This window comes from Galeopterus variegatus, unplaced genomic scaffold, assembly GCF_000696425.1.
Source record: "Galeopterus variegatus unplaced genomic scaffold, G_variegatus-3.0.2 Scaffold1630, whole genome shotgun sequence".
NCBI classification, from domain to species: domain Eukaryota; kingdom Metazoa; phylum Chordata; class Mammalia; order Dermoptera; family Cynocephalidae; genus Galeopterus; species Galeopterus variegatus.
In genome coordinates, this window is record NW_007727741.1 from 86,368 (window position 1) to 114,279 (window position 27,912).

General features: G+C 37.1%; 1 protein-coding gene across 1 annotated transcript in view; it reads right to left on the reverse strand.

Moving 5' to 3' along the window:
- The window catches only part of LOC103594828 (serine/threonine-protein kinase Nek10-like), a gene marked incomplete at its 3' end in the record, with an annotated part of 177,347 nt that overhangs the window by 82,882 nt on the left and 66,553 nt on the right, over positions 1 to 27,912 (reverse strand). Inside the window, 1 exon segment of the mRNA XM_008578105.1 lies at positions 7,848 to 7,923. Within this exon segment, the coding sequence (XP_008576327.1) occupies positions 7,848 to 7,923 (76 nt within the window).

Genomic DNA, 27,912 nt, shown 5'->3' on the forward strand with positions numbered 1-27,912 from the left:
ATTAAACTTTCCCTATTTAGCCAACTGTGTCTTTTCTATCTCCTAATTGGATCTAGACCACCACACTTCATTTTGAGGAGATTTATAGCTGCTGTGCCAACTGTTAGTGTTTAAAGTAGGCTATTTCTTTGGTTTAAAGATCTTGACTCTTGAAGCCACTTAGGGGATTTTGCTTCTTTTGTATGAACTACAGTGCTACATTATGGTTTACTGAATATGGCCACAAATTCTGTGCCCCTCCTTTCATCTAGAGGTAAATGTAGTTCCCCATCCCTTGAATTTGGGCTTGTCTTAACTTGCTTTGACCACTAGAATATGGCAGAAGGGATGTTAAGTGACATCCAAGGCTGGCCCTTACGAGACCTTACAGCTTTCACTTTTGCCTTCTTGGAATGCTGCTCCAACACTGTCACTTAAATGAAAGGAGGATGATGTCTACCTGGAGGCATCCAAGGGACCCTAGCCAAGAATCAGCATCAGCTGCCAGATAAGTGAGGCCACCTTGGACCTTCCAGCCGAACCAATGATCCAGCTGAATGCAGCCATACGAGTCAACCCAGGGAAGCCAATGGAGGAAGTGCCCAGCAAACCCACACAGGCTGTTGTTGTTCTAAGCAACTAAATTTTGAGATGAATTGTTAAACAGCAATACATAACTAAAATATACATCCCTCATCACCAAATAATTCTCCTAATTTCTTAATTACTCAATAAATTAATTTGTGGGTAAATATATGAGGTTATTTCTTTTGACCAAATTCTCCCCCTACCTCAGAAAATCAGGTCAAAGTAAGACATCTTATCATTATATGTTCCCTCTCACATCTCTTTCCAATGGAAAATGTGAAATACTACACATAATGACTCAGGTATCAAATGATTAAAATGACAAACTAGGCAAATAAGTATAGAGAAAGAAATCCAATGTTTACAGACCCATGCTTACTTGTAAAATAAAGACTATAAAAAGCGAGGAAACTGAAAATAAGTGGTTTTGAACTACTAGTCAATAAAAAAAGCAAGAGCTTCTACTGACAGAATCAATGATCAAAGAGTTCCCTTTCTTGTCTCTTGTGCTGCTGGGGAGTTTAGAAGAAATCAGACTCTAAAAAACCTACAACGTACATGGCATTATGTATCCACACTCAGATTTTTAATCTTGGCTAAACTTAGTGTTGAACATTACCAGAGACATGCAAAATGAGTAAAAGTAGATACTAAAAGGGTTTTTGTTCTTTATTCATACACTTCTGATGGTATCAGTAGATTCAAAGATATTATAATGTCAAAATTATATGAAGTTATAAATGTTCTTAACTTGGAACTGTTGGGTTTTTTTTCTTTTCTTTTCTAGAAAGTCCATACTTTTCATTTTGAATTCAGAAAGTGTCTCTAGACATTATCAAATTTTCTATCATTATTCAAAACCTATCTAAAATGTTTAAAGTGTTGAATGATGAGAAAACAACTGTGAAAATTAGGAAAAGTTTAAAACAAGAATTTTAGTTGAATAAAAGTAAAACTTAGCAAATAATAAATGTATTGATAAAGCTTGCCTGGGATGTATACATTCTAAAGAACAAATTGCAATACCAAATTGCAATACCCCTGAAGCAAATGTCAATCATAGTGCAATATTTGTAATTCTTTTTTTTAATTGTATTTATTTTTTAAATTGACACGTATATTTTGTACATATTTATGGGGTACAGAGTTATATTTCAATACATTTATACAATGTAAATGATCAAATCAGGGTAATTAGCATATTTATCAACATAGAAATTACCATTACTTTCTGGTGAGAGCATTTGAGCTCCTTTCTTCTAGCCATTTGAGAACATACAATAAATTATCATTAGTTATAGATGCCTAGCACTACCATAGACAACTAGAACTTATTTTTCCTCTCTAGCTATAATTTTGTATCCATTAGGGCCGGCCTGGTGGCGCACTGGAGAGTGCGCCACTTGGGAGCGCGGCGGCGCTCCTGCCGAGGGTTCAGATCCCATGTGGAGACCGGTTCCCGCTCACTGGCTGAGCGCAGTGCGGGCGCAACACCGAGGGTTGCGATCCCTTTACCGGTCAGTAAAAAAGACAAAAAGGAAAAAAAAAATTTTGTATTCATTAACCGACCTCTCCCTGTCCCTCCCTTCCCCTTCCCCATCCCAGCCTCTGGTTAACCTATTTATAATTCTTGACACATCGGTTCAATCCAATTCGGTTCACTATTCAATTAGCAGACAGTGTAGCAGAGTAGTTAAGAGCATACACTCTGGAGTCAGAATGTCTAACTTCTCCACTTTTAAGCAAGATTACTTAACCTCCCTTAAGATTACTTAAAATAGACCTATCTTAAAGGGGGTTTGAGGATTAAATTACTTAGTATTTATAGTGCACTTAACTGTGCCTATACTTAGTAGGATCTGTATAAATGTTTGATAAATAAAAATAAGTAAAAGTACGTGGATAGCAACATATAGCTAGACATTATGTGGTGTGACATCATTAATATCTGTTCTCTAATAGTTTCTATTTAGCAGCTTCTATTTAAATTCATGAGACCATGTGATCTATTCCACTGAGTCTTTAAGATGTATTTAGAGTTCAATTTGTACAATTAAATTCTGAGTTCACTCAAAATTTCCTCCTACCTAACTAAGCAGTTAATATAAAACAACTCTGTGTGTGCATATGCGTGTGCATGTGCATGTGTTTATGGAGCTGCAAGAAGGCAGGCGGAGCTATGGAGGGCAGGGAGAGGTGATACTATTTGGATAAATCATCCTGCTGGGCCACAGTAAAGTCATAAATAAAAGGAATTGCAGGCAAAAGCATACCCCTGCCCACCTGCTCAAAGCACTGCTATAGAAAGTTCTGTTCCTGTAGATCTCCCATCTTTGCATGCTAAGAGCATCTTCCTCCCTTTTCATACTTCTCAGCTGCTTGGGAAAATCATGGTCCCTACTAGTAACCAAAGCAGCCATCCAAGAACCAAATATAGAGACAGGAAGGGAGAAGGAGCTATAAATAAACACAGCATATTTAATTCTTCTCTATTATGACTATTAAGAAACAATCTGATTCTTAGGCATAATACCATCTACACATTCAAATGAGTACCATTCTTTCAAACTTTTAGCAAATAACAATCACTGTTATTTAGTAAGTGTTTACCAGATGCCAGCCAGGCACTGTTCCAAGATTTGGACACACAGAACTCATTTACACTCACAGCAATCTTAAGATATGGGCATTATTATTATTATCCCCCTAACAGATGAGGAAAATGAGGCACGGAGATGTTCAATCATTTATTACACTCAATGGCAGACTAGGATTTAAACCAGGCAATCTGATTCCAGAGCTTGAGCTCTTAGTAATGTTCTACTTACCAGCTAATCAATATATGTTCTTATCCCAATTATGCTCTTGTTTTTGAAAATTCCTATTTTGCAATTTCCCTCAGGGCCAATGGTAAATATGGAAGATATGAAGATTAAATAAATAAATAAACAAATAAATAAAATAGATCCTGACCTCAAGGTACATACTGTCTCAAACTAAACACATTTGCTTCAGGCTTCACTGGGACAAAAGTACAAAAGGTTCAAAGATATGTTAGTATCTTAGAGCACAATAAAAATGCACACTGATTTTTAATCACATTCAAATGCAGAATGACTTATTTTGTCTTTAATTATTCAAAATATTTATTGAGATTCTGCCTGTCTGCTTTTCTAGGCCCTGGGCAAACATGATGAACAGAGGAAACAAAAGTCCTACACTCATGGAGCTTGTGCTGTAGTCAGGGAGGCACATGATAAACCAATTCAAATTCAATACAAGGTCAGGCAGCAGCAAGGGCTATGAAAAACTAAATCAGGATAAGAGGATAGAGTCTGAAGGGAGGTTGCTATTTTGGGCAGGTTTTCAGGGAAAACCTCTCCACCAGAAGTGACATTTAAGCAGAGACCAGAATGAAGTAAGGAAGTAAACTCTACAGCTATCTGGAGGAAGAGCTTTCTAGGGAGGAAAATTTTGGACATCTGAAGGAACAGCAAGGGGGAGTGAAAAATTTGTTGTAATAAAAAGGAACAATTTTCTTTACAGTACATTGCTTTGGGTACTGTTCATAATCATGCAAATAATGGATCATTCATGTAGCAAATATATCTTGTGAGTCTATAAAGTACCAGACTCTGGGCTCAGTGCTGGGGACAGTGGTGAAAAACTATAATGGCCTATCACTAAAAGAAAAATTCAACCGTGTGAAAGAAAAGTGCATGGAGTATGGAGACCAGAGGAAATATGCATTATCTAGGGGGATTCACCTGAGGAGGCCAAATTCTAACTGACAACTGAAGGTTGAGTAAGAGTTAATCATATGACAAGTGGAAAAATAGTATTCCAGCTATACAAAATAGTATCCCAGCATATGCAAAGGTCCTGTGGTCAGAGGGAGCCCACATGGAGCAGTTAGGAATTACTAAAGTCTGGTGTGAAATAAAACTGGAGAACCTGGAAGAGGCCAGAGCATGCAGTGTTGTGTGCTGGTAACCATACTGAGGCTTGGTCTTTACATGAGCAATTAGAAGTCACTCAAGTATTTTAAGTCATTAAATTTTTTTAGAGTTCTGGGCGTATTACAGCTTTCTTAAGAACTTAAGAGTTACAGTCAATAGTTGGGCATGCTCCACTTTGTCTCTACTTGCCTGGGTTTACCTATGGGTTTATTTTGATCTATCCAATAAAAACTTCACCAGCTTCTCTCCTAATTATGTAATGTTGTAATATGAATGGGATCATATGAAACAATAGAAACTCAATGAATTCCCATCTCAGTAATAGTCAAAGTTTTGCATTTTTATTACATCATACTTGCTTATTAAATCTCAAATATATGTTCTGCAAAGAACTAGCTTAAAGTGTTTCCCAGAGCCTCAAATGCTATAGTCTGCTCTGAAAATGCAGCCGAAAATTGTGTGCAGTTTTGTTCTTTGGAAGTGGAATAAGACACAGAGATCAAAAACAGAAACAAGGACCATATTTGGAGATGATTTACCTTGAGAAGGACAGCAAAGGACCTGCCTAATAATCAATCAAATCAGATTAAGAAAAGGAGCTTTTCTTGACCTTCTGTTCCATCACAATCAGTCCAGCTATGCACCCACAAACCTCTTATGTGGCACTGAATACAGAATAAAGAATACTCTGAGGCATTCCTATAGGAGTTGATAAAGAGAACTTTCTCCCATTAAATAAATTAATATCTGAGGAAGCAAAATGAAAGGGCAAAATGACATGGCAACATCAAACTCATCAAACTCTGGGGACCCTGGAGGGCGGGGACAGAGGTTCCCTGTGCATTCAAGATCCACATATGTAGTCTCAGAGAAGCTCAGGAGGATTACACAAAAATTACAGAACTAGGAGGGAAATACCCTAGGGTAAAGAGACAATTAAAGAAAAGGCATGAGTTGTGAGACACAGAACAATTGGTGACTATGAAAGATAGCTGTTTTATTTTTGTCCAATTTACAAAACTCAGAGAAAACACCAAAATGAGGATTTAGAAAATTCATGAGAAACTAGATATATCAAACAATTTATTATGATGCATCTTAAATTCATAACAATTAGGACTTGAGAAATTACACAGCTGAAATATCAGGACCCTGGCCAGGTCCCCTCCAACTCTCATTTGCAGTGCAAGTCTCCGGCATCAAGCAGTTCTGACTCTTGGCCTGAGGGCTTTCTCCCAGAAGTGCCTGGGCCACCAGCCTCCCAGGCCAGCCCTCAGTCAAATGCTGAGGGCTCCCACTTGGGGAAAAAATACGCCAACCTCTCATCGAGCATATAGGACAACTCTAAGACATCTCCTACACTATATCACAGATAAGACTCTATGAGCCTGATTATTTATTCACTGTACTGGCCTCCCTTCTCTGTCTCACTCCCCCACTCCTCTACCAGTGTTTCCTGGGACCACATCCCAAATGAACTATTTCACTTGAATCCCTATCTCAAGGTCTGATTTTTGGAGAATCTCAGACTAAGAAAATAATGAAATGTAGTTTAGGACTGAGTTCTTTTAACTCTGTGCTGAGTTGAAGACATCAAAAACAAGGAAGAAAGCTGGTTTGTGAGCCCAACTTCATAGTAAAACCCACACGGAGCATTTCTAACAACTGTGAGAGAGGGGAGATGAGAGAAGGAAGTAGTAGAGAGGAGTTTTTTAAAGCAATTTAAAAGAAAAAAAGCTTAGTAGAAAGATTAATGGTAATAAGATATATTGTCCATGTTACTAAAACAATCATGGAAATAATAGCTTATCTATATCAGCAGGTTCAGCTTTACTAACTCTTCGGTTAATTTAAAAATTAAAGGTAAATGTGTCTTTGGGCTAATAAAGGAAAGTAGTTGTCATGTTTTAAATTTTTTTCTACCTACTCTATCGATCCTCTCTTTCACACACACACACACACACAAAGACAGAGTTGATACTACCATATTAGCAATTCTAAATTTAATTCACAATCTTGGGTATAAAAATCTGATTATACCAAGTATGACCAACTGAAATTTAAGTTGGTATTTTATTTGTGCTGTAATTTTGATCAACAATCAAATCTGTTCAGGAATATATGGTTACTTAACACTTTTGTGATCAAATTTTCATTATTTCTGAAAAATAGTGCAAAGTAAAACAAAAGAAAATATATCTTCTAGTAGCAAGTAATGGGTTGACTAGTCTTATTGTTAAGAGTTTAGGTATATAGACAAACTTGCAGTTTTCAAGGTACAATTTTAGCCTGGCCACCAATCTCTTTGCACCTTATCATAAAGCTAGTTTCAAGAATAAAGATGTAAACTAGTTTTCAGTAAAATAAGTGAAAGTCACCTCTAAAAACTCTGTTCTGAACACTCTTGTATGAAAGGACTTTGTAAAATGGAGCTGTTATTCCCAGAAAATTTCCACCCTGCTTCAAGAAGATTCATTTTCAATTTTATCCCCAGGACTCAATTGTACAACAATAGGCTAGCTTAAGAAAGAAAATGGAAGTATCTTGATTGCTTGACCTGTTGTATTAGATATCAGAATATTTCCCCAAAATCTGCTTTTCTACTTACTGCCATATTAGTTTGCTAATTTCAACAGATTCAACAAAAAATATATGATTAGCAAAAGAAGATTCTCACTTCATAATAATTAATGGCTTGCAAAGGAACCCTCAAAATATGCTAAAGACATTACAAGTGCCTCAATTAATCAAAATACAAACACTCATTTACTGAAGAAGCAACCTACTTTGTAAACATATATCTAATTGTACTGCATCTGTCATCATTTATTCATTCACACAATAAAATTTATTCAATACCTGTTATTTGCAAAGTACTGGGATAGGTAATAGGACACAAAAATCCTTTCCCTGCCCTTGAATGTTTATAGCTATAAAAGAGAAAGAGTCATACATACAAGTAGATGCAATAAAACGTTCCAAGTGTCACATTGGGTAGCATATCTACTAGTTCATTCATAGATTTATTCAACAACTCTTACACACCTACTATGTGTCAAGGACCATTTCAATTTATAAGTTAAAATAGTCACCATGAGGGGCAGAGCTACCCTAGAAGAAAGATTTTTTTTGCGGTTGTTGCTTTAAACACACATAGTGATCTATAATTCTATTCATGTGTATTACCTAGGTAATTGAGGAAAACTTATTAAAATAAGCTTTCTTTCCTAAAATTCTCTTTCCTTTGCAAGCCAAGAATAGAAATTAAACTCTATACCAGTTACACATGATGTTTGACAGCCATGAAATAATTGTTCTTACCAAGAATACAGGATTGTTCCAACAACAGACGTGAGTTTACTGTTTTCTTGTTTTTGCTTTGCCAGGCCAAAGTCAGCTACAATTCACAAAAGAAAGCAGTATGTTATTATATTTTCCAAGAATTAGCATTGTTCTTTAGCTTTTGACATTTTTCACAATAACTATTACACTTCAGAACAGAATGGGTTTTTTTTAACCCTCCAACAAAATGCCCCAGATGCCAATCTTCCACACCACTCCAAGCCTTAATTAACACCATACATACGTTATGCCATCATGTTATATGTTTTGACATAATAAGGCTTAACATTTTTTTAAAAATGCTAAAATACATCTTTCTGACTAAAACTTAGGGTAAAGTACTTATTAAACTTGTGATTACACTTTGTAATTTTCAAATAAATAGGATGAATCTAACATTTTGGCATATGATAGTTATTACCTCATCTGGCCAAGAGAAAGGCCAACCTCATCTGAATAACCACATGAAAATCTGAAAACCTAAAATTAAATGGCATCTATTTGTAAGTCACAGAAAACACGATGTTCAAAATCATCTCAAAATGTTTACATATCAACAAAGGATTCTAATTAAAACACCAAATATTTATATTACATATTAGAACTAGATGTACTTTTCAAAGCACCTTCAGATACCTCTCTTTTTTAAATCACTCAATAACTTAGGGCAAAGTACTCAAAATAGATATCCTTCTTATCCTCATTATACAGATTCTCCAACATTACAAGAGGTTTAATTGCCAGGATTGCACAAAAAGACAGTGCTGAACCGGGGTGAGATTTCAAGTTGTTATTCCTAACAAGGTTTNCACTCCTCTACCAGTGTTTCCTGGGACCACATCCCAAATGAACTATTTCACTTGAATCCCTGTCTCAAGGTCTGATTTTTGGAGAATCTCAAGACTAAGAAAATAATGAAATGTAGTTTAGGACTGAGTTCTTTTAACTCCGTGCTCAGTTGAAGACATCAAAAACGAGGAAGAAAGCTGGTTTGTGAGCCCAACTTCATAGTAAAACCCACACGGAGCATTTCTAACAACTGTGAGAGAGGGGAGATGAGAGAAGGAAGTAGTAGAGAGGAGTTTTTTAAAGCAATTTAAAAGAACAAAAGCTTAGTAGAAAGATTAATGGTAATAAGATATATTGTCCATGTTACTAAAACAATCATGATATACCTACATGAAATAATAGCTTATCTATATCAGCAGGTTCAGCTTTACTAACTCTTTGGTTAATTTAAAAATTAAAGGAAAATGTGTCTTTGGGCTAATAAAGGAAAGTAGTTGTCATGTTTTAAATTTTTTTCTACCTACTCTATAGATCCTCTCTTTCACACACACACACACACACAAAGACAGAGTTGATACTACCATATTAGCAATTCTAAATTTAATTCACAATCTTGGGTATAAAAATCTGATTATACCAAGTATGACCAACTGAAATTTAAGTTGGTATTTTATTTGTGCTGTAATTTTGATCAACAATCAAATCTGTTCAGGAATATATGGTTACTTAACACTTTTGTGATCAAATTTTCATTATTTCTGAAAAATAGTGCAAAGTAAAACAAAAGAAAATATATCTTCTAGTAGCAAGTAATGGGTTGACTAGTCTTATTGTTAAGAGTTTAGGTATACAGACAAACTTGCAGTTTTCAAGGTACAATTTTAGCCTGGCCACCAATCTCTTTGCAATTTATCGTAAAGCTAGTTTCAAGAATAAAGATGTAAACTAGTTTTCAGTAAAATAAGTGAAAGTCACCTCTAAAAACTCTGTTCTGAACACTCTTGTATGAAAGGACTTTGTAAAATGGAGCTGTTATTCCCAGAAAATTTCCACCCTGCTTCAAGAAGATTCATTTTCAATTTTATCCCCAGGACTCAATTGTACAACAATAGGCTAGCTTAAGAAAGAAAATGGAAGTATCTTGATTGCTTGACCTGTTGTATTAGATATCAGAATATTTCCCCAAAATCTTCTTTTCTACTTACTGCCATATTAGTTTGCTAATTTCAACAGATTCAACAAAAAATATATGATTAGCAAAAGAAGATTCTCACTTCATAATAATTAATGGCTTGCAAAGGAACCCTCAAAATATGCTAAAGACATTACAAGTGCCTCAATTAATCAAAATACAAACACTCATTTACTGAAGAAGCAACCTACTTTGTAAACATATATCTAATTGTACTGCATCTGTCATCATTTATTCATTCACACAATAAAATTTATTCAATACCTGTTATTTGCAAAGTACTGGGATAGGTAATAGGACACAAAAATCCTTTCCCTGCCCTTGAATGTTTATAGCTATAAAAGAGAAAGAGTCATACATACAAGTAGATGCAATAAAACGTTCCAAGTGTCACATTGGGTAGCATATCTACTAGTTCATTCATAGATTTATTCAACAACTCTTACACACCTACTATGTGTCAAGGACCATTTCAATTTATAAGTTCTCACTCCCCCACTCCTCTACCAGTGTTTCCTGGGACCACATCCCAAATGAACTATTTCACTTGAATCCCTATCTCAAGGTCTGATTTTTGGAGAATCTCAGACTAAGAAAATAATGAAATGTAGTTTAGGACTGAGTTCTTTTAACTCTGTGCTGAGTTGAAGACATCAAAAACAAGGAAGAAAGCTGGTTTGTGAGCCCAACTTCATAGTAAAACCCACACGGAGCATTTCTAACAACTGTGAGAGAGGGGAGATGAGAGAAGGAAGTAGTAGAAAGGAGTTTTTTAAAGCAATTTAAAAGAACAAAAGCTTAGTAGAAAGATTAATGGTAATAAGATATATTGTCCATGTTACTAAAACAATCATGATATACCTACATGAAATAATAGCTTATCTATATCAGCAGGTTCAGCTTTACTAACTCTTTGGTTAATTTAAAAATTAAAGGAAAATGTGTCTTTGGGCTAATAAAGGAAAGTAGTTGTCATGTTTTAAATTTTTTTCTACCTACTCTATAGATCCTCTCTTTCACACACACACACACACACATTTGCCAGGCCAAAGTCAGCTACAATTCACAAAAGAAAGCAGTATGTTATTATATTTTCCAAGAATTAGCATTGTTCTTTAGCTTTTGACATTTTTCACAATAACTATTACACTTCAGAACAGAATGGGTTTTTTTTAACCCTCCAACAAAATGCCCCAGATGCCAATCTTCCACACCACTCCAAGCCTTAATTAACACCATACATACGTTATGCCATCATGTTATATGTTTTGACATAATAAGGCTTAACATTTTTTTAAAAATGCTAAAATACATCTTTCTGACTAAAACTTAGGGTAAAGTACTTATTAAACTTGTGATTACACTTTGTAATTTTCAAATAAATAGGATGAATCTAACATTTTGGCATATGATAGTTATTACCTCATCTGGCCAAGAGAAAGGCCAACCTCATCTGAATAACCACATGAAAATCTGAAAACCTAAAATTAAATGGCATCTATTTGTAAGTCACAGAAAACACGATGTTCAAAATCATCTCAAAATGTTTACATATCAACAAAGGATTCTAATTAAAACACCAAATATTTATATTACATATTAGAACTAGATGTACTTTTCAAAGCACCTTCAGATACCTCTCTTTTTTAAATCACTCAATAACTTAAGGCAAAGTACTCAAAATAGATATCCTTCTTATCCTCATTATACAGATTCTCCAACATTACAAGAGGTTTAATTGCCAGGACTGCACAAAAAGACAGTGCTGAACCGGGGTGAGATTTCAAGTTGTTATTCCTAACAAGGTTTGATGTTCACAATATCACTTTGTAAAGTGTAGCAAATGTCTACAGAATTTCACTGCAATCAACTTTAAAGAGTAATTCATTATTTATATATACTAAAATGCCTTTCGGGTTGAAAATATTCCAAACTAGTTTCCCTCCAAAATAATAAAAATTCACATTATTAATAATAATGCATATTTACTAAAGCACAACCTCGTATTAGCACAAATTTAGCTGTTTATATGAATTGCTTCATTTAATACTCAGAGCAACACTGAAAGATAGGTTTTAGTCTACTTAGTGTAGTTTAGTGCTTAAAAGCCAGGACTCTGGATCTAGACAGCCTCAATTCAACTTCTGGCTGCATCATGTGCAACCTGAGTAACTCTGGGCAAGTTATTTAATCTCCCTTTGCAGTAGCTCTCTTATCTGTAAAATAAGTATTATAATATAGTATGGTAATAAATAGTATAGTATAATGTATATATACATTTATATGTATTATAGTACTAAACAATTGGTGTTTATTATTATTTAATCTTCACAACCACTCATTTTATAGATGAGGAAACTGAGGCTCATAAAGAATGACTAACTTGCCCTATGTCTCACAGGGAGAAATCAACAGAGTCAGATCTGAATCTAGAGTTGCTTGATTCTAAAGCCCTGAAATCCTCATCAGAACACAATGCTGCTAACAAAGAAAAACCAGGCCCAGGTAGCTTTAATCACAGATTCAACCAATCATTTAAGGAATAAATAATACAAATCTTGCACAAACTCTATCAGAAAATAGAAAAGAAAAGAACACTTGCTAACTCCTATTTCATAAAGCCAACATAACTCTGATACCAAAGTCAGACAAAGACATTACAAGAAAACTACAGAGCAGTATCCCCTGTGAACACTGACACAGCGCACTGCTATAGAGTTGCTTGATTCTAAAGCCCTGAAATCCTCATCAGAACACAATGCTGCTAACAAAGAAAAACCAGGCCCAGGTAGCTTTAATCACAGATTCAACCAATCATTTAAGGAATAAATAATACAAATCTTGCACAAACTCTATCAGAAAATAGAAAAGAAAAGAACACTTGCTAACTCCTATTTCATAAAGCCAACATAACTCTGATACCAAAGTCAGACAAAGACATTACAAGAAAACTACAGAGCAGTATCCCCTGTGAACACTGACACAAAAATTATCAACAAAATTTAGGTAAATAAAATCCAGCAGTTTATGAAAAGAATAATACACAATGACCAAGTGGGTTTTATGCCAGAAATACAAGGCTGATTCAACATTTAAAAATCAATCAGTGTAGTTCACCAGATCAACACATTGAAGAAGGAAAACCATATGACCATCTCAATATATATACAGAAAGCATATGATAAAATTCAACATTTATTCCTTTCAACAAAGTAGAAATAAATGGGTACTTCTTTAACCTCATAAATGGCACTTACAAAAAAACCTACAGCTAACATTTCACTTAAAGCTGAAAGACTGAATGTTTTTGCCTTATGTTGAAAAATAAGTTAAAGATGTTCACTCTCACCATTTCTATTTAACATTGTATTGAAGGTCCAAGTAAGTACAATATTTGCATACAAGCTTTTGTATGAACATAATTTTTAATTTATCTTTGATAAATGCTTGGAGTGGCATTACTGGATCATAATATAAGATTATATTTAATTTGATCTTTTTTTAATTGACAAGCCAAAATGTTTTCTAGTGTTTTTTTCTCACCAGAAACATATGAGAGTTCCAGTTACTTCTTCATTCTCACCAGCATTTGATGTTGTCAGGTTTTTTAGCCATTTTTCTAATGGGTACAAAACTATGCTATCCACCCCAAATGAACATTGTGCAGTATATGCATATACTGAAAAAACAGACTCGACTCTACAAATATGTACAAGTAAATGTTAAATTGTAAAAGGTAAATAAATAACTCACCAGAAACATATGAGAGTTCCAGTTACTTCTTCATTCTCACCAGCATTTGATGTTGTCAGGTTTTTTAGCCATTTTTCTAATAGGTACAAAACTATGCTATCCACCCCAAATGAACATTGTGCAGTATATGCATATACTGAAATAACAGACTCGACTCTACAAATATGTACAAGTAAATGTTAAATTGTAAAAGGTAAATAAATAACTTTAAAAATAAAATTAGCCACTCTAATATTTATGTAATGATATCTCAGTATAGTTTAATTTGCATTTCCCTAATGATTATTGGTGTCGAACATTTTTTATGTATTTATTTGTCATCTGTGTATCTTCTTTAGTAAATTTGCCCATCTTTTTATTGGGTTGTTTGTTTTCTTATTAAGTTTTGTATACAGATTCTTTGTCAGATATATGATTTGTAAATATTTTCTCCCAATATGCAGCTTTTATTTTTATCTTCTTAATAATTTTTATTGAAAAAAAACAGAAGTTTTAAATTTTGATGAAATCAAATTTATTAATTTTTTTCTTTTATATGTTATGGTTTTGATGTTATAGCTAAAAAATATTTGCCTAGCCCAAGACTGCAAAGATTATATATAATTCTTCTTCTAGAAGTTTTTATAATTTAAGTTTTACATGTAGGTCTATGATCCACATCAAGTTAGTTTTTATATATAAGGTACTATGATGGTTAATTTTAGGTGTCAACTTCATTAAGGAATACCTAGAGAACTGGTAAAGCATTATTTCTGGGTGTATCTGTAAGGAAGTTTCCAGAGGAGATTGGTGTGTGAGTCAATAGAATGAGTGGAGAAGATCTGCTCTCAATGTAGGTGAGCAAATCAGATCAGCAGGTGGTCTGGTAGGAACAGAAAAGCAGAGGAAAGGTGAATTCTTCTCTTGCCTGTGCCACCCTCTCTCACCCAAATGTCTTCTGTCATGAGTGATGCAACAAGAAGGTCTTCACCAGATACCACCAACTTGATATGGAACTTCCCAGCCTCCAGAACTGTGAGAAATAAATTTATTTTCTTTATATGTTACCCAGTGTCTGTTATTCTGTTTTAGCAGCTCAAAAGAGACGAAGACAGAAAATTGGTACTGAAGAAGTGGGGTATTGCGATGACAAATATCTGAAAATGTTGAAGCAACTTCAGAACTGGGTAATGAGTAGAAGTTGGAACAGTTTTGAAGTGAATGCCAAAAAAAAAAAAAAAAAGCCTAGATTACTCAGGACAGAGTATTAAAGGTAATTCTGGTGAGGGCTCACGAGAGAGAGCTGTAGGGAAAGTCTGAAACTTCTTAGAGATTACTTAAGTGGTGGTGATCAAAATGCTGGTAGAATGGACACTAAAGACCATTCTGATGAAGTCTCAGACACAAATGAGGATCAAGGTATTGAAAACTGGAGGAAAGGCCATCCTTGTTAAAAAGTGTCAAAGAACTTGGTTGAATTGTGTCTGTGTCCTAGGACTTTATGGAAGGCAGAACTGAAGAGCAGTGAAGTAGGATACTTATCAGAAGATATATCTAAGTAGTAAAGCATTCAGGATTCTGCATGGCTTCTTCTAATTGCATACAGCAACAAGCAAAAAGAGAGAAATAACTTAAAGATGGAATTTATTAGTAAAAGGAAAGTACAATAAAAAGATACAGAAAACTCAGCCTAGCCACGTAAAAAATGAAACAGCATGTTTGAGAGAGAATACTTAAGGGTGTGTCCAAGTGGCAAGTTTGCTAAGGAGATAAATATAGATAGAATAAAGCTAGGTTCTATTTATCAAGACAGTGAGAGAATGACCTCAAAGGCATTACAGAGATTTTTAAGGCAAGCTAGGACCTTTAGGGCTAGGTTTCCAGGGAGATGCCTGTGGGACCTCAGCATTCACTGCCCTGTGCTGCTTCAAGTCTCTGCTCTATGTTCTGGCACAGCACTCCTTGATGACCCCGGTCATAGCTCAAGAAGGCCCAGGTGCAGCTTCGGCTTCTGCTCTGGAAAGAGCAAGCTGTAAACCCCAGCAGTGTCCATGTGGAGCTAATTGCACAGGCTAGCAGAATGCAAGTGCTGTGGAGGCATAGTTTCCTCCAACTAGATTTTAAAACATCATGGCCAGCCTCGGAGCCCAGGCAGAGATTTGTTGCAGGGGAAAGGCCACCACACAGAGTCCCATAGTGTAATGCCTCATGGAGCCGTGGGAGCAGGGCCATCTCAAAGACCCCAGAATTGTAGAGCTACCATCATGCAATGCCAGCCTCGGAGAGCTGAAGCATGGGCTGAGCCCATGAAAGCCATAGGGACTGCCCAGGGACTTGGAGGCCCAACCCCCATACCAGTGTGCTCAGAAAGTAGGACATGGAGTAAAGGAAGATTATTCTCTAGCTTTAAGATTTAATGCTGTGCATCCTGTTGGGTTTCAAACTTGCTTGGGACTAGTTACCTCTCTTTTCCTCCCTATTTCTCCCTTTTGGATTAGGAATTCCTACTTTATGCCTGTCCTACCACCATTTTTTGGAAGCATGAAACTTGTTTTGGTTTCATAGACTCATAGCTGAAGGGGAATTTGCCTCTGGATGAATCATCCCTTGAGTCTCACCTATATCTGATTTAGATAAGACTCTGGACTTTGGACTTTTGAGTTGGTGCTGGAGCAAGTTAAGACTCTGGGATTATTGGCATGGGATGAATGGACCCTGACTGATACAGTTCCTCACTTTCCTTCACCATAGTAAAGTCCTACTATTTCTACACCAAAAATGCATCTTGAATTAGACCACCTTCTATCACATCCACTGCAGTGGTAATCTTGAAAACATGTCTATACAAATTTTTTAATATTCATCCCTTCAAGAGGTAGATCTTAATTTTCCTTCTCTTGAGCAGAAATGATGAGCTGTTACTTCCAATGCTAAGTTATAAAGAAACTGTGACTTCCATTTTTGGTGTGTTTGCTCTTGCTCACTGACTCTCCCAGAGACCAGGTGCCATGTACAACAGTCCAGGCTAGGGCCGAGCCCGTAGCGCACTCGGGAGAGTGCGGCACTGGGAGTGCAGCAGCACTCCCGCCGTGGGTTTGGATCCTATATAGGGATGACCGGTGCGCTCACAGCGGTCACTGGCTGAGCGCGGTGCGGCCGGTCTCAAAAAGGACAAAAAAAAAAAAACAGTCCAGGCTATTCTGCTGAAGAGGCCACATAGAGAAGAGGGGACCTGGAGGATGAAAGGCCAAGTGGAAGAGAAATGAGGCACTCACTCTAGCCAAAATCCAGAACTCATTGCCTGCCATGGTAGTGAGACTTGTTGGAAGCAGACCCTCCAGCGCCAGCCAAGGTTTTAGATGATACAGCCCTGGCGGACAACTTAGCTATAACCTCATGAAAGACCCTGAGAATCACCCAGCTAAGCTGCTCCTGGATTCTGAACCCTCAGAAACTGTGAGAAAATAAGTGTTTGTTGTTTTAAGCCTTTAAGTTTTGGAGGAATTTGCTACCCAGAAGTGGATAAGGAATACAACTGCTGTCACCCTAGTCCATGCCACCATGACCTCTCACAGAGGCTACTGAACTGTACCTCATGAACAGACTCTTTGTTTTTCTCTCCTCCCAAAATATAATTCTTCATACCAGGTCAAAATGGTCTTTTAAAAACCTAAAGCAGATGTCACTACTTATGAGGTTAAAATTCTACAAAGACGTCTGGTAAATACTAAAAATAAAGGCCAAACTTCTAAGAGATTCTTCATACCAGGTCAAAATGGTCTTTTAAAAACCTAAAGCAGATGTCACTACTTCTGAGGTTAAAATTCTACAAAGACGTCTGGTAAATACTAAAAATAAAGGCCAAACTTCTAAGACCATACATGATCTGGGTTTTCAAAGTGGTCTTTCTAGTACATATTATCAAAAATGTGCTCCCTCCTCTTTTAACATTCTTCTATTACATTTATTTAATTCTTAACATCTTTCATTAACTGAAACTACATTATTTATTCATTTTATTTATTTATTTGTTTATTTATTTAATATTTGTTTATGTCTTTAGGGTCTGTCGTTCCTAACTAGCATGCAATATCATAAGAGCAAAAACTTTCTACTACTTATCACTGCAGATTTATGAATATATATATCCTTTGACATGTTTACAGATATTGTGCATAATCATAGGTATCCTCTCAATCCAGTAGTATAAATGACAAATAAAAAATATTCAAAGTCTAAGTCATGTAAAGTGCTGTAAACAACTACTCACAAGATAGATGGCTTGCTAAAACTTTCTTTCTTCTATCAAGTATTGGAGAAAATTACTTGTAGTTTAAAATTAAGCAATCACAATGGAGAAGAAATAGTATAGTATGAGGGCTTCAATATTTTTAACACACATAAACCATGACCAACTTACAACATAAAATAATACTGTTAGTTCTAATGCTACATAAAAGTCATCTTATTTTTATAAAAACTGCCACTGATTTTGAAAGGCAAAAATGAAGGTATGTCACTCCATTATTCACCCCACTTAATTTAGATAATGGCAGAAACTTGGACAGATGTCTGCCAAACTTGGACAGATGGTTGAGAAGTATTCTTCAACAGAGCAAAAACTAATATTGTTTGGCCACTTGGGAGATTTTAGTAGTAGCAGGAATGTTTCTATTATTCTTTCCTCACTTGTGATCATATTTGGAGTAGAAGAAAATGTTTTCTTTCAGAAACTGTGGTCATAAAAGCATTGATGTGCCATAATGGGAATTCAAAGATGACAAAAGAAAATATTTCACGTACACCACATTATGAAAATATTGGGTCAAAAACATCTCTCCTTTGATAGAACAAATGATACAGAAAATGTTAAAGACTGTAGCATGTTTACACTACAGCCTGCTGCTGTCAGCCTTCAGATGGAAATGTTGTGTGGTCTCTGGTTGAGTCTCTAGATTCCTGCTCTGTCATTTACTATCTCTGTGACATTGGACACATTCCACATCACTCAGCTACTCTGGTTTTTCAAAAATGGCCAATAAAACTTACAAGGGGGGTTTGCAAGGAGTTGCTCCAACAACAACATGGCAATCGATGAGAAGCACTTTGAAACACTGTACAGATGTCAGGTATTTCCGTGCCTTTCCACAGGGAACTCAGCTTTCGTCCATCACACATGTGTTAGCAACTCCCAAATTCACAACCCAGCTACAAATTCCCAGCCTTTGTCTGGGGTTTCACCTCCAGCTCTATAAGGTGCTTGCCACAATCCACCCAGCCTGGGCTCACTGTTCACAGTTGTCTGGGATATCTCATTACAGCAGATAGCATCTCATCTTTCCTATTTCCTAGGCTTGAAATTTCTGCCTTTTCTCTCTCTTGCTCCTGTATTTACCCCCTCGACAGCTCTTGTATCTGTACCTTTCTTTTAATTTCTGTGACCATAGTTTAAATGTGCCAAAAGCCCAGCCTCTCCCTCTTCTTGCAACAACCTGGGTGCACTTCATTAGAAATCTTTTCCTTCTAATTCACACCACAGGGTGTTTAATAATGGAACAATCCACCAACCCCTGTATTCATCACAACAGGCTCTCACATAAGTACCAGAACGTCCCCTGATTGCCATTTTTTATAAAGCTTCCAGCTGCCTTATCTGGCTCTCAAGACTGTCCATTTACTTATTGATTCATTCATTTGTCCAACATTAAGCACCTATGCTCCAGGTACTGGGCTAAGTACTAAAGATAGGATGATAATCAGGTCAGAAATCATCCATATTAAAAAGACACAACAATTACAATTCCTTGAAGTTGATACGACAAGCAAACAGAAATGAGGTTGTTGGGAAGGAGGGGGAAGAGGGAGGGGGGAGGGAGGTTTCAGTCATGGGCTACAATAATCAACCACATTGTACATTGACAAAATTAAATTAAATTAAGAAAAAAAAGAAATCATCCATATTGACATACGTCTTAGGGACTAGTGGTGGAGATACATATTAAATAAAGAATCACACATATAAATGTAAATTTACAGTCATGACAAAATTATTAAAGAACAGGTAGATTTATGATATTATGAGAGGGTAATGGGGAAACAGCTGATTAGGAAAACAATCCAGGTTTGAAACTCAGTGACAAATGGTGACTGAGCTAATATCTGAAGGGAGACAGAAGTTAACTAGGTAAGAGGAAAAAGTGGAGAAGAGACTTCCAGGCAAAGGCCCTGTGGTCAAGGAAATATGGTCCACTGTGGAACTGAAGAACACCAGCCTGACTGGAGTATAAAGAGTGGCAGGTATTGACAGACCATGCAAGACCCCACAGCCATGTTCAGTTGGCTGACCTCATAACCACCCCCACTTAAAATGCCTACTTCAACCGAGCTATTCATCCTTGCACAGCACTTTACTATGAGCACCTTGGAGCCCTCAAACATGCCTTTTCTTTACCTGAAATGGTCTCCCTTGAAGGAATACCATAAAGAAACCTGCTTAAGAGATGAGCTCTAGAAGCAGACATGGTTCATTCCAGGCACCGTCAACCTATTAGTTGGGTGATTTAAGCAAGTTGTTTCACCTTTCTAAGCCTTTTCATTATCTGTGAAGATGGAAATGTGCCTCAGAGTACCGAATGAGATCATGGATAGATACCCTCTTATCCCATTAGTCAATGCTCAGGAGATATAGCTCTGTACAGTTGCTTCTTTCCTTCAAATCAGAGCTAAAATTTTTATCATCTTAAAGATGTCTTCCCTGAGTAAAATGAAAACAAATGACTGAAAATGTCAAGAAACAATCAGTGGAAACTCCTATAATGCTAGGCAATGACAGAGTAGTCTACCTGAGCACAACTGCATAACAGGCCGGGAGAAAGATCTCCACCTTGCAACCTCATCTTGTTTACAGCTCTGCTCTTTCCAGTGGAAACTCCTATAATGCTAGGCAATGACAGAGTAGTCTACCTGAGCACAACTGCAGAACAGGCCGGGAGAAAGATCTCCACCTTGCAACCTCATCTTGTTTACAGCTCTGCTCTTTCCTGCTGCCTTGGATGGAGGGGCCAACCTCTCCATCTTCCACAGCAACAGGACCATCAGTAACAGCCTCTCAGTGCAGGACTCCGTGGAGGTGTGTGAGGTGGAAAGGAATTTTCCACAAAGATGCTCACAGTTTTCCCTCAACAAACCCCTGTCCATTGACACTTCCTCCTTGGAAGGTCACTCAGATTTCTAATCTCTGTCCCCTCTGCCCCAAATTTCTTCTTGACCTTCTCCCAAATGAAGTTCAGCTATAGTAATAATATTGCCATTTCTAATTCAAATAGAAGTGCTAAGAGCCACGCTATAGGTGACATGATTCTAGTGTTCAAAAGGCCTAGGACGGAGATCAGGGCTGTGCCTTTGAAGCTCCAGTAGCTTCCATAGACTTAGGAGGCTGGGAAGGCTGATGAGACAATCAGAAGTACAGTATCGTGCACCACTGAATTAATAGCTACAAAAATCTAAAAGTAATAAATAAATAAATAACACTCCCACCTACTCACTATGCTTCTTTGGAAAACACACTTAGGGAAAATTCACATGTCCAGAACACATCAGATATTATGCCCTACATTTAAAATTTCTAAGAGAACTAAATCATATCCCAATAAGCCCATATGAAGACATATTCTAAAATGAACTCTATTATCTTTAGTCTTTGGCACTTTTATTTGGCCTTATAAGCCCAACATTGTGAAGTTATTACTTCCAGTTTTTTCCTAAGGTGGTAAAGATTTGGTGCCTCCATAGTCACCTAGTTCACTGTCTCTTCAGAAGAGGGTAACAATTGTCTCACCCAGAGTAAGGAACTAACCCTATTGGGCTCTAACTTTTTTGGAACTGGTATTCTCATCCTTTCCTCAAAGCCAACCCCAAATTGCAGAAGGTGTAAGAATCTCTAAAATATTTCAGAAATTGTATTTGACTAAATTTTCTTCAACATTTTCTCCTTATTTTTACAAGACCCAATGGCAATATAAGACAACTGTGATGGACTTCACACATAATATCCTTACTTTCTTAGTAACATGAGGGAAAGATGTTGACTTGGAAAAATTCTGTGGCTGTCCTTCCCACCACAAATGCTGAGAGCATGCAAAACAAGTGACTCAATATTCTGAAGTCTTTGAAGAGCACTCAAAGCTCTGGGTCAGCTAAACTCAAATAGACACTACATCTGGTTAATGGGAAGTAAACCACAGAAAAGGTTCAAAGCAAGTTAAGTCCAGAAAGTGGAACTGGGCAAAGACCTTATGAACAAGACCTCAAAAGCACATGCAACAAAAGAAAAACTGGGATTATATCAAACTAAAAAGCTTCTGCACTACCAAAAAAACAAAACAAAAAAACAAACAAATAACAAAGTGAAAAGGCAACCTACAGAATGGGAGAAAATGCTTGCAAACTATGCGTCCAACAAAGGATTGATACCCAGAATATACGAGGAATTCAAACAATTTAACGGTAAAAAACACAAGTAACACAATTAAAAAATGGGCAAAGGAACTGGATAGAGATTTCTCAAAGGAAGATGTATGAATGGCCAGCAGACACATGAAAAAATGCTTACCATCACTAACCATCATGGAAATGCAAATCAAAATCACATTGAGATATTATCTCCCCCCAGGCAGACTGCGAATAACAATTATTAAAAAGGCTGAGAATAACAAATGCTGGCAAGGATGCCAGGAAAGGGGAACTCTTCTACACTGCTGGTGGGACTGTAAAATAGTACAGCCATTATGGAAACAGTATGGAGGTTCCTCAAACAACTACAGATAGAATTGCCATACAATCCAGCAATCCACTGCTGGGTATAACCCTAAGGGATGGAAATCATCATGTCAAAGGGATACCTGCACTCCGGTGTTTATCGCAGATCTACTTACAATAGCCAAGAGTTTGAACCAACCTAAATATCCATCAATGGGTGACTGGATAAGGAAAATGTGGTATAAATACACAATGAAATACTGCACTGCCATAAAAAAGAGTGAAATTCTGTCATTTGCAGCAACATGAATGAACCTAGAGAAAATTATGTGAAATAAGCCAGGCACAGAAAGAGAAATACCGCATGTTCATTGAAATACCACAAATTTGTTGAACTTTCAAAAGGAGAGAACAGAACTGAGGCAACCAGAGGTGGGAAAGGGGGAATGGAGGGGGATTAGTGAGAAATTGATAAAGGGCCACAAAAAATGATTACATCGTGTAATGTTGAATATACTAATTATCCCAATTTGAGCATCACATATTGCACACAGGTACTGATATTCAATGCTGTACCCCACACTATATACAATCAATTATGTTTCAATAAAATAAAATAAATAAAGTTAGGTCCAGGGACCTACAGAAGCCAAAGAGTCATTACATACATATTTGGCCAGGAGATTTTATAGGTATAGCACATGACTTTGAGCTTGCTATCAGAAGTGCAGTACTAATTCATTTTTCCTATAATGACACAGATTTCTCAGCAGAAGTTTAGCCAATGAATAACAATTAAAATCCTCTGGTCCTCTAAAAAAACAATTAAAATACTAAGGATTCTGGTGCACAAAATAGGTCTAATTTGATTTCTCAAATTTATTGGCACTGAAGAAAGTAAAATCTTTCCTTTAGGTTACAGTTACATGATCAGAGTTGATGGTGGGAACTGCTTGTGCCTTTGCCCATGTGTATACCCAGTTTCCACATCAACCTTCAACTCCTCTTCATTAAACACTCTTCTCCGGCAATATTGGCTATCAGATCAAGATCTCAAACTCAGGTATCTCCTTGACCATTACTACCTGTTTGCAATTGGCTTCTGAACATTTCCACCTGGATGTGTTATTGTTCATTTGCTCATTCATTTGTTCATTTGTTCATTCATTCGTCTGTCCATTTATTCAATAAATATTTATTAAGTGTTATCAGAAAAAACAAAGTCAAGGAAATTGATTTCCTTTACCTCAAGGAAGAGATGGTAATAAACCAATGTTTTCAATACCATGTCCTATGTGCTATGAGAGGTAAGCCCTGTGTACTAAGGGATCTCAGAAAAAGAACATATCAGATGTGGACATCAAAGATGCCACCTGTAGAAATGGCCTCTGACTTGAGTAGCAGAAGAGAGGTGGGGCATTCCTGGCAGAGGAAATGCCATGTTAGAATCCTAGAGGTATACAACCACAGCCTGGTCAGTTCAGAAATAAGCAATTTTCCCCATGAGGCCAGAGCAAAGGAAAAGGGGGAGATCATGAAGAAAGAGCCTTGGGTGTCCTGAGGAAAGTAAACTTTATCTTAAATGTCATAGGAACTACTTGAAGGATTTTAACCAGGAGAAGGACATAATCAGACTTTAACTAAGCACGTCAAAAATCTTACACCCTTAATCTCCTCACTCAGTTTTCTGCCAATGGCATCATAATCTTCACAAGCTCAGACTCTTTCTCAGCTGTTCTCATACCTCTGACTTCATTAGCCAGCTACCAAATCCTTTTAATTCTGAGTCCCAAATAACTGCTGAATCTAGTCTCTCCTCCGTATCCTCCTCTCCTGCTGCCATAGGCAAATCCCACATCATTCTTCCATGAACAATTGCAAGAGCCTTCAGAACAAAGACTGTGGGCTAGCTCTCCAAAGCCACTGGCCGATTCCTTCTTCCTTTCTTACCCCCAACTACAGAGGCTGCATGCTCACCTCGACAGTCTCTCTTACAGCTAGAGGAGATCACATGATTCGGTTTTGGCCAACACAGTACAAGAGGTCTAATGTGTATTTTCTTTGAAAGATGTTCTTTAATGAGAAAAGCAAAGTAGACAGCCGTTCAAAAGAGAATTCTTGTTTGTTTTTTACCCTAGCAGCCACCCTGCTTCCTGTCTTTGAATTTGATAATGATGCCTGGAGCTCTGGCAACCATCGTGTGACTGAGATGACAAGCATATGGACAAGAAGTCAATTTTCTGAGATGCCAGAGAAAAAAGATAGAAAGTCAGAGACCATTGCTGACCTCCTTGAGCTGCTGAACCCACCCTGGAACTACTCACTTCCAGATCCCTTGTTATGAAATAACTAGGCATCTCCATGGCTTAACTCATTGTTAGTCTGGCATTTTGCACTTAGACATAATCCTAACTGATACATCTCCTAAACCGAGTTTCTGTCTACAGTCTTTCTCCAACATGCCCCCTCACCTACCACTATAATCACCCTTCTACCTCCCAAATCTGATCACATAATTTCCAGTATGAAAAATATCTGAAGATAAGTCTTTGCCCAAAGGGCAATGTCTAGGCTCTCCACTCACTAACACTCTCTATTCTGTTGCCACATCAAACATTTTGTTAGGACCTAGACACACCATACTCCTTTATGTCCTTTGCATTTGCTGCACCCCCTGCCTTAACTGCTTTTACCTTTCCTGCTTAACTCCCCACCCAAAGGTCCCTAAGGCAGAGTTAGTCACATTTTCCCTGTGATGGATAGTTGTGATCGACTGTGTAACCGTTCACCCATCTTGTCTCAGGGAAAGAATGTATCCTCACCCTATTAAATCTGACTTTCTCCAACAAATAAAATCTGAGCAGAAGCACTGTGACACTTTGGCAAAAGTTTTAAGAGCCAAGATATGGTATGTTGTGTTCTCTCTTTCCTGCCTCTGCAATGTGGAAGCAGCTACAGAGGAAGCTCCAGCCAGACTAGGTATCTGAGCACAGCTCCCTTGCTGACTGCTGTAGACTGGATGCCCCCTCAACCTCACTGAAGCTTAAATCCCCACTGTAACTGTTGAGGTTGGGGAATCCTACTAGGGTAATTGAAAGATGGGGTCTTGAAGAGGTTATTAGATTCTGAGGACCATGTCAAATGAATGGAATAACAATGGTGGTCAGGGGTGTGGTTCTGAGGGCTTTAAAAGAAGAGCACATGAGAAGTTCCCTCTCTCTGTTCTGCCATTTGTGAAAAGACCCTCTCCAGCTGTGTTCCCTGGACTTTGGACTTCCCAGCCTCAAAAACTGTAAGCAATAAATTTCATTTTCTTACAAATTATCAAGTTCCAAGTACTTTGTTATAAGCAACAGAAATGGACTAATGCACTGACCTTCAGTGTGCATGCAGCATTAGCAGGAGAGAAATCTTGTTGTTTTAAGACAGTGTGGACAAACTTTTTCTGTAAAGGGCCAGATAGTAAATATTGTAGGCTTTGTGGACCACATATGGTCATTGTCACATTTTCTTCTTCTTCTTTTTTTTTTAACAACCATTTAAAAATCTAAAAACCATTCTTATCTCACAGGACAAATAAAATAGGCCATGGCTGGATTTGTCCCATAGGCTGTAGTTTGCCACTATTTTAAGTTGCTGAGACTTTCAGGTTACTTGTTATGGCAGCATAACATGACCTATCCTGACTAATGTAATAGTATTTTTCATGTACATTCTAGCCATTATCACCCTGTAATTAACTCTAAGCTTCATGATGATAGGGGCCATGTCTGTCATGCTTGCCTTGTCCACTGCAGGATGGGGCAGCTCAGGAAACAATTGCTGAGTGAATAAATGAAAGTCTTCCCCATAAAAATCGTAAGCTCTTGGGCAGAAACCATGGCTTTTCATCTTCTATCCATTCCCTCAGTGCCTGGCATATGATGGCATCCAAGAGCATTGGAGACTTTGATAGATGTTACATTGAATCAAAAATGTCCTTGTTGTTATTACCACCAGTAGCAGCATCAGTTGAGAAACAGAAATAAGCACGGCCTGTTTGCAGCAGGATAAACATGGAACCTCCTTAGTCATGTACTATAGCCCATGTCTGAAATCTATTATCTATAATTAAGTGGGGGGTTTTTTTCTTTTCTTTTCTTTCCTTTTTATTTGGGAGCAGAGAAGGCAAGGGGACATGAAGGGTTTACATTAAAATGTGGGTATATGAACCACATTGTATACTGACAAAATAAAATTAAATTTTAAAAAATGTGGGTATATGAAAAGGCCAAGAGATGTGAAATGGTGGGTTTGAGGGTAAATTCATTTTCACCAAATTCCCTCCAGAGTCAATCTGTAATGTGATGGCACAATGTGGCTCTTACTCAGCAGGTGACAGCATTTAGGGCAGACTTTGTGCTTTGCCCAGGGTGCCACTGAGTCAGGGTCTTTTCTCTTGTGTGGCCTCAAAGGCTGCAAATAAATGCAGGAGCAAGACCTATGCATGTGTCACAGCACATGTCATTAAAAGATACAGTCATTCAAATGGAAATATATTTAGACATTAAAAATAGATAGCATGCATACCCATATATGTTAGTACCTTCTACTCTGCTTCCTCCTGAAAGCAAATTCCAGCCACCATGCTTACTATAAATAACTGCAAACCAACTCACTTTTAAAATATTTAATTCGCCTACATTGAGAAAAATTACAAGAGAGAATTTTTAGTTTTCTTAAAGCTTTTCTTTCTAGTCACATTTCCAATACACTTTGTCATGTGCATCATAAACATCATTTGGCAATTCTGTGTTTCTGGAAGTGAATAAACCTTCTAGCACAGGAAAAGCGATAAAATATGACAAGGCTGCCCCTCTGTGGTGACATGCTTTCACACCCACTACAGCCATCCTGGTTTTATAGGCTGTGTGAATTGCAGCTATAGTTCAACCTTCCAAAATATGGGAATTGTATACACTTAAGTTCAAATTAATGCTGTAAAATTTTAATTTAACTATAACCCCTTCTAAAAATAAGAGTCTAATGGCTATATTCATGTCAATAGTGATAACACTGAAAAAAATTTCAGCACTATTGTATTTTTTTTTCTTAAATTAATAGACTTTATTTTTTAGAGCAGTTTTAGGTTCACAGCAAAATCGATTAGAAGTATAGAGAGTTCCTACATACCCCTGTCCCGAGCTCCCCTGCCATCAACATTCCCCATCGGCGTGGTACATCCGTCCATGAATCTGCATTGATGTATCACTGTCAACCAAGGTCCATAGTTTTTTTTGTTTGTTTTTTTTTTTGTCAATATACACTGTATATGATTATTATGGCCCATCACCGACACCTCCCTCCCTCCTCCCTCTCTCCCCTCCCCCCCAAGAATGTCCTTTCCGTTTGCTTGTTGTAACAACTTCATGGAAGTATAGTTGTTATATCTTCATCCCCACCCCCCACCCCCGATTTTTTGTGTGTGTGTGTGCGTGTGTGTCTATGTGGGTGAATTAGTTTGTTTGTTTTTCTTTTTTTTTTCTTTTTTAGCTCCCACCAATGAGTGAGAACATGTGGAATTTCTTTTTCTCT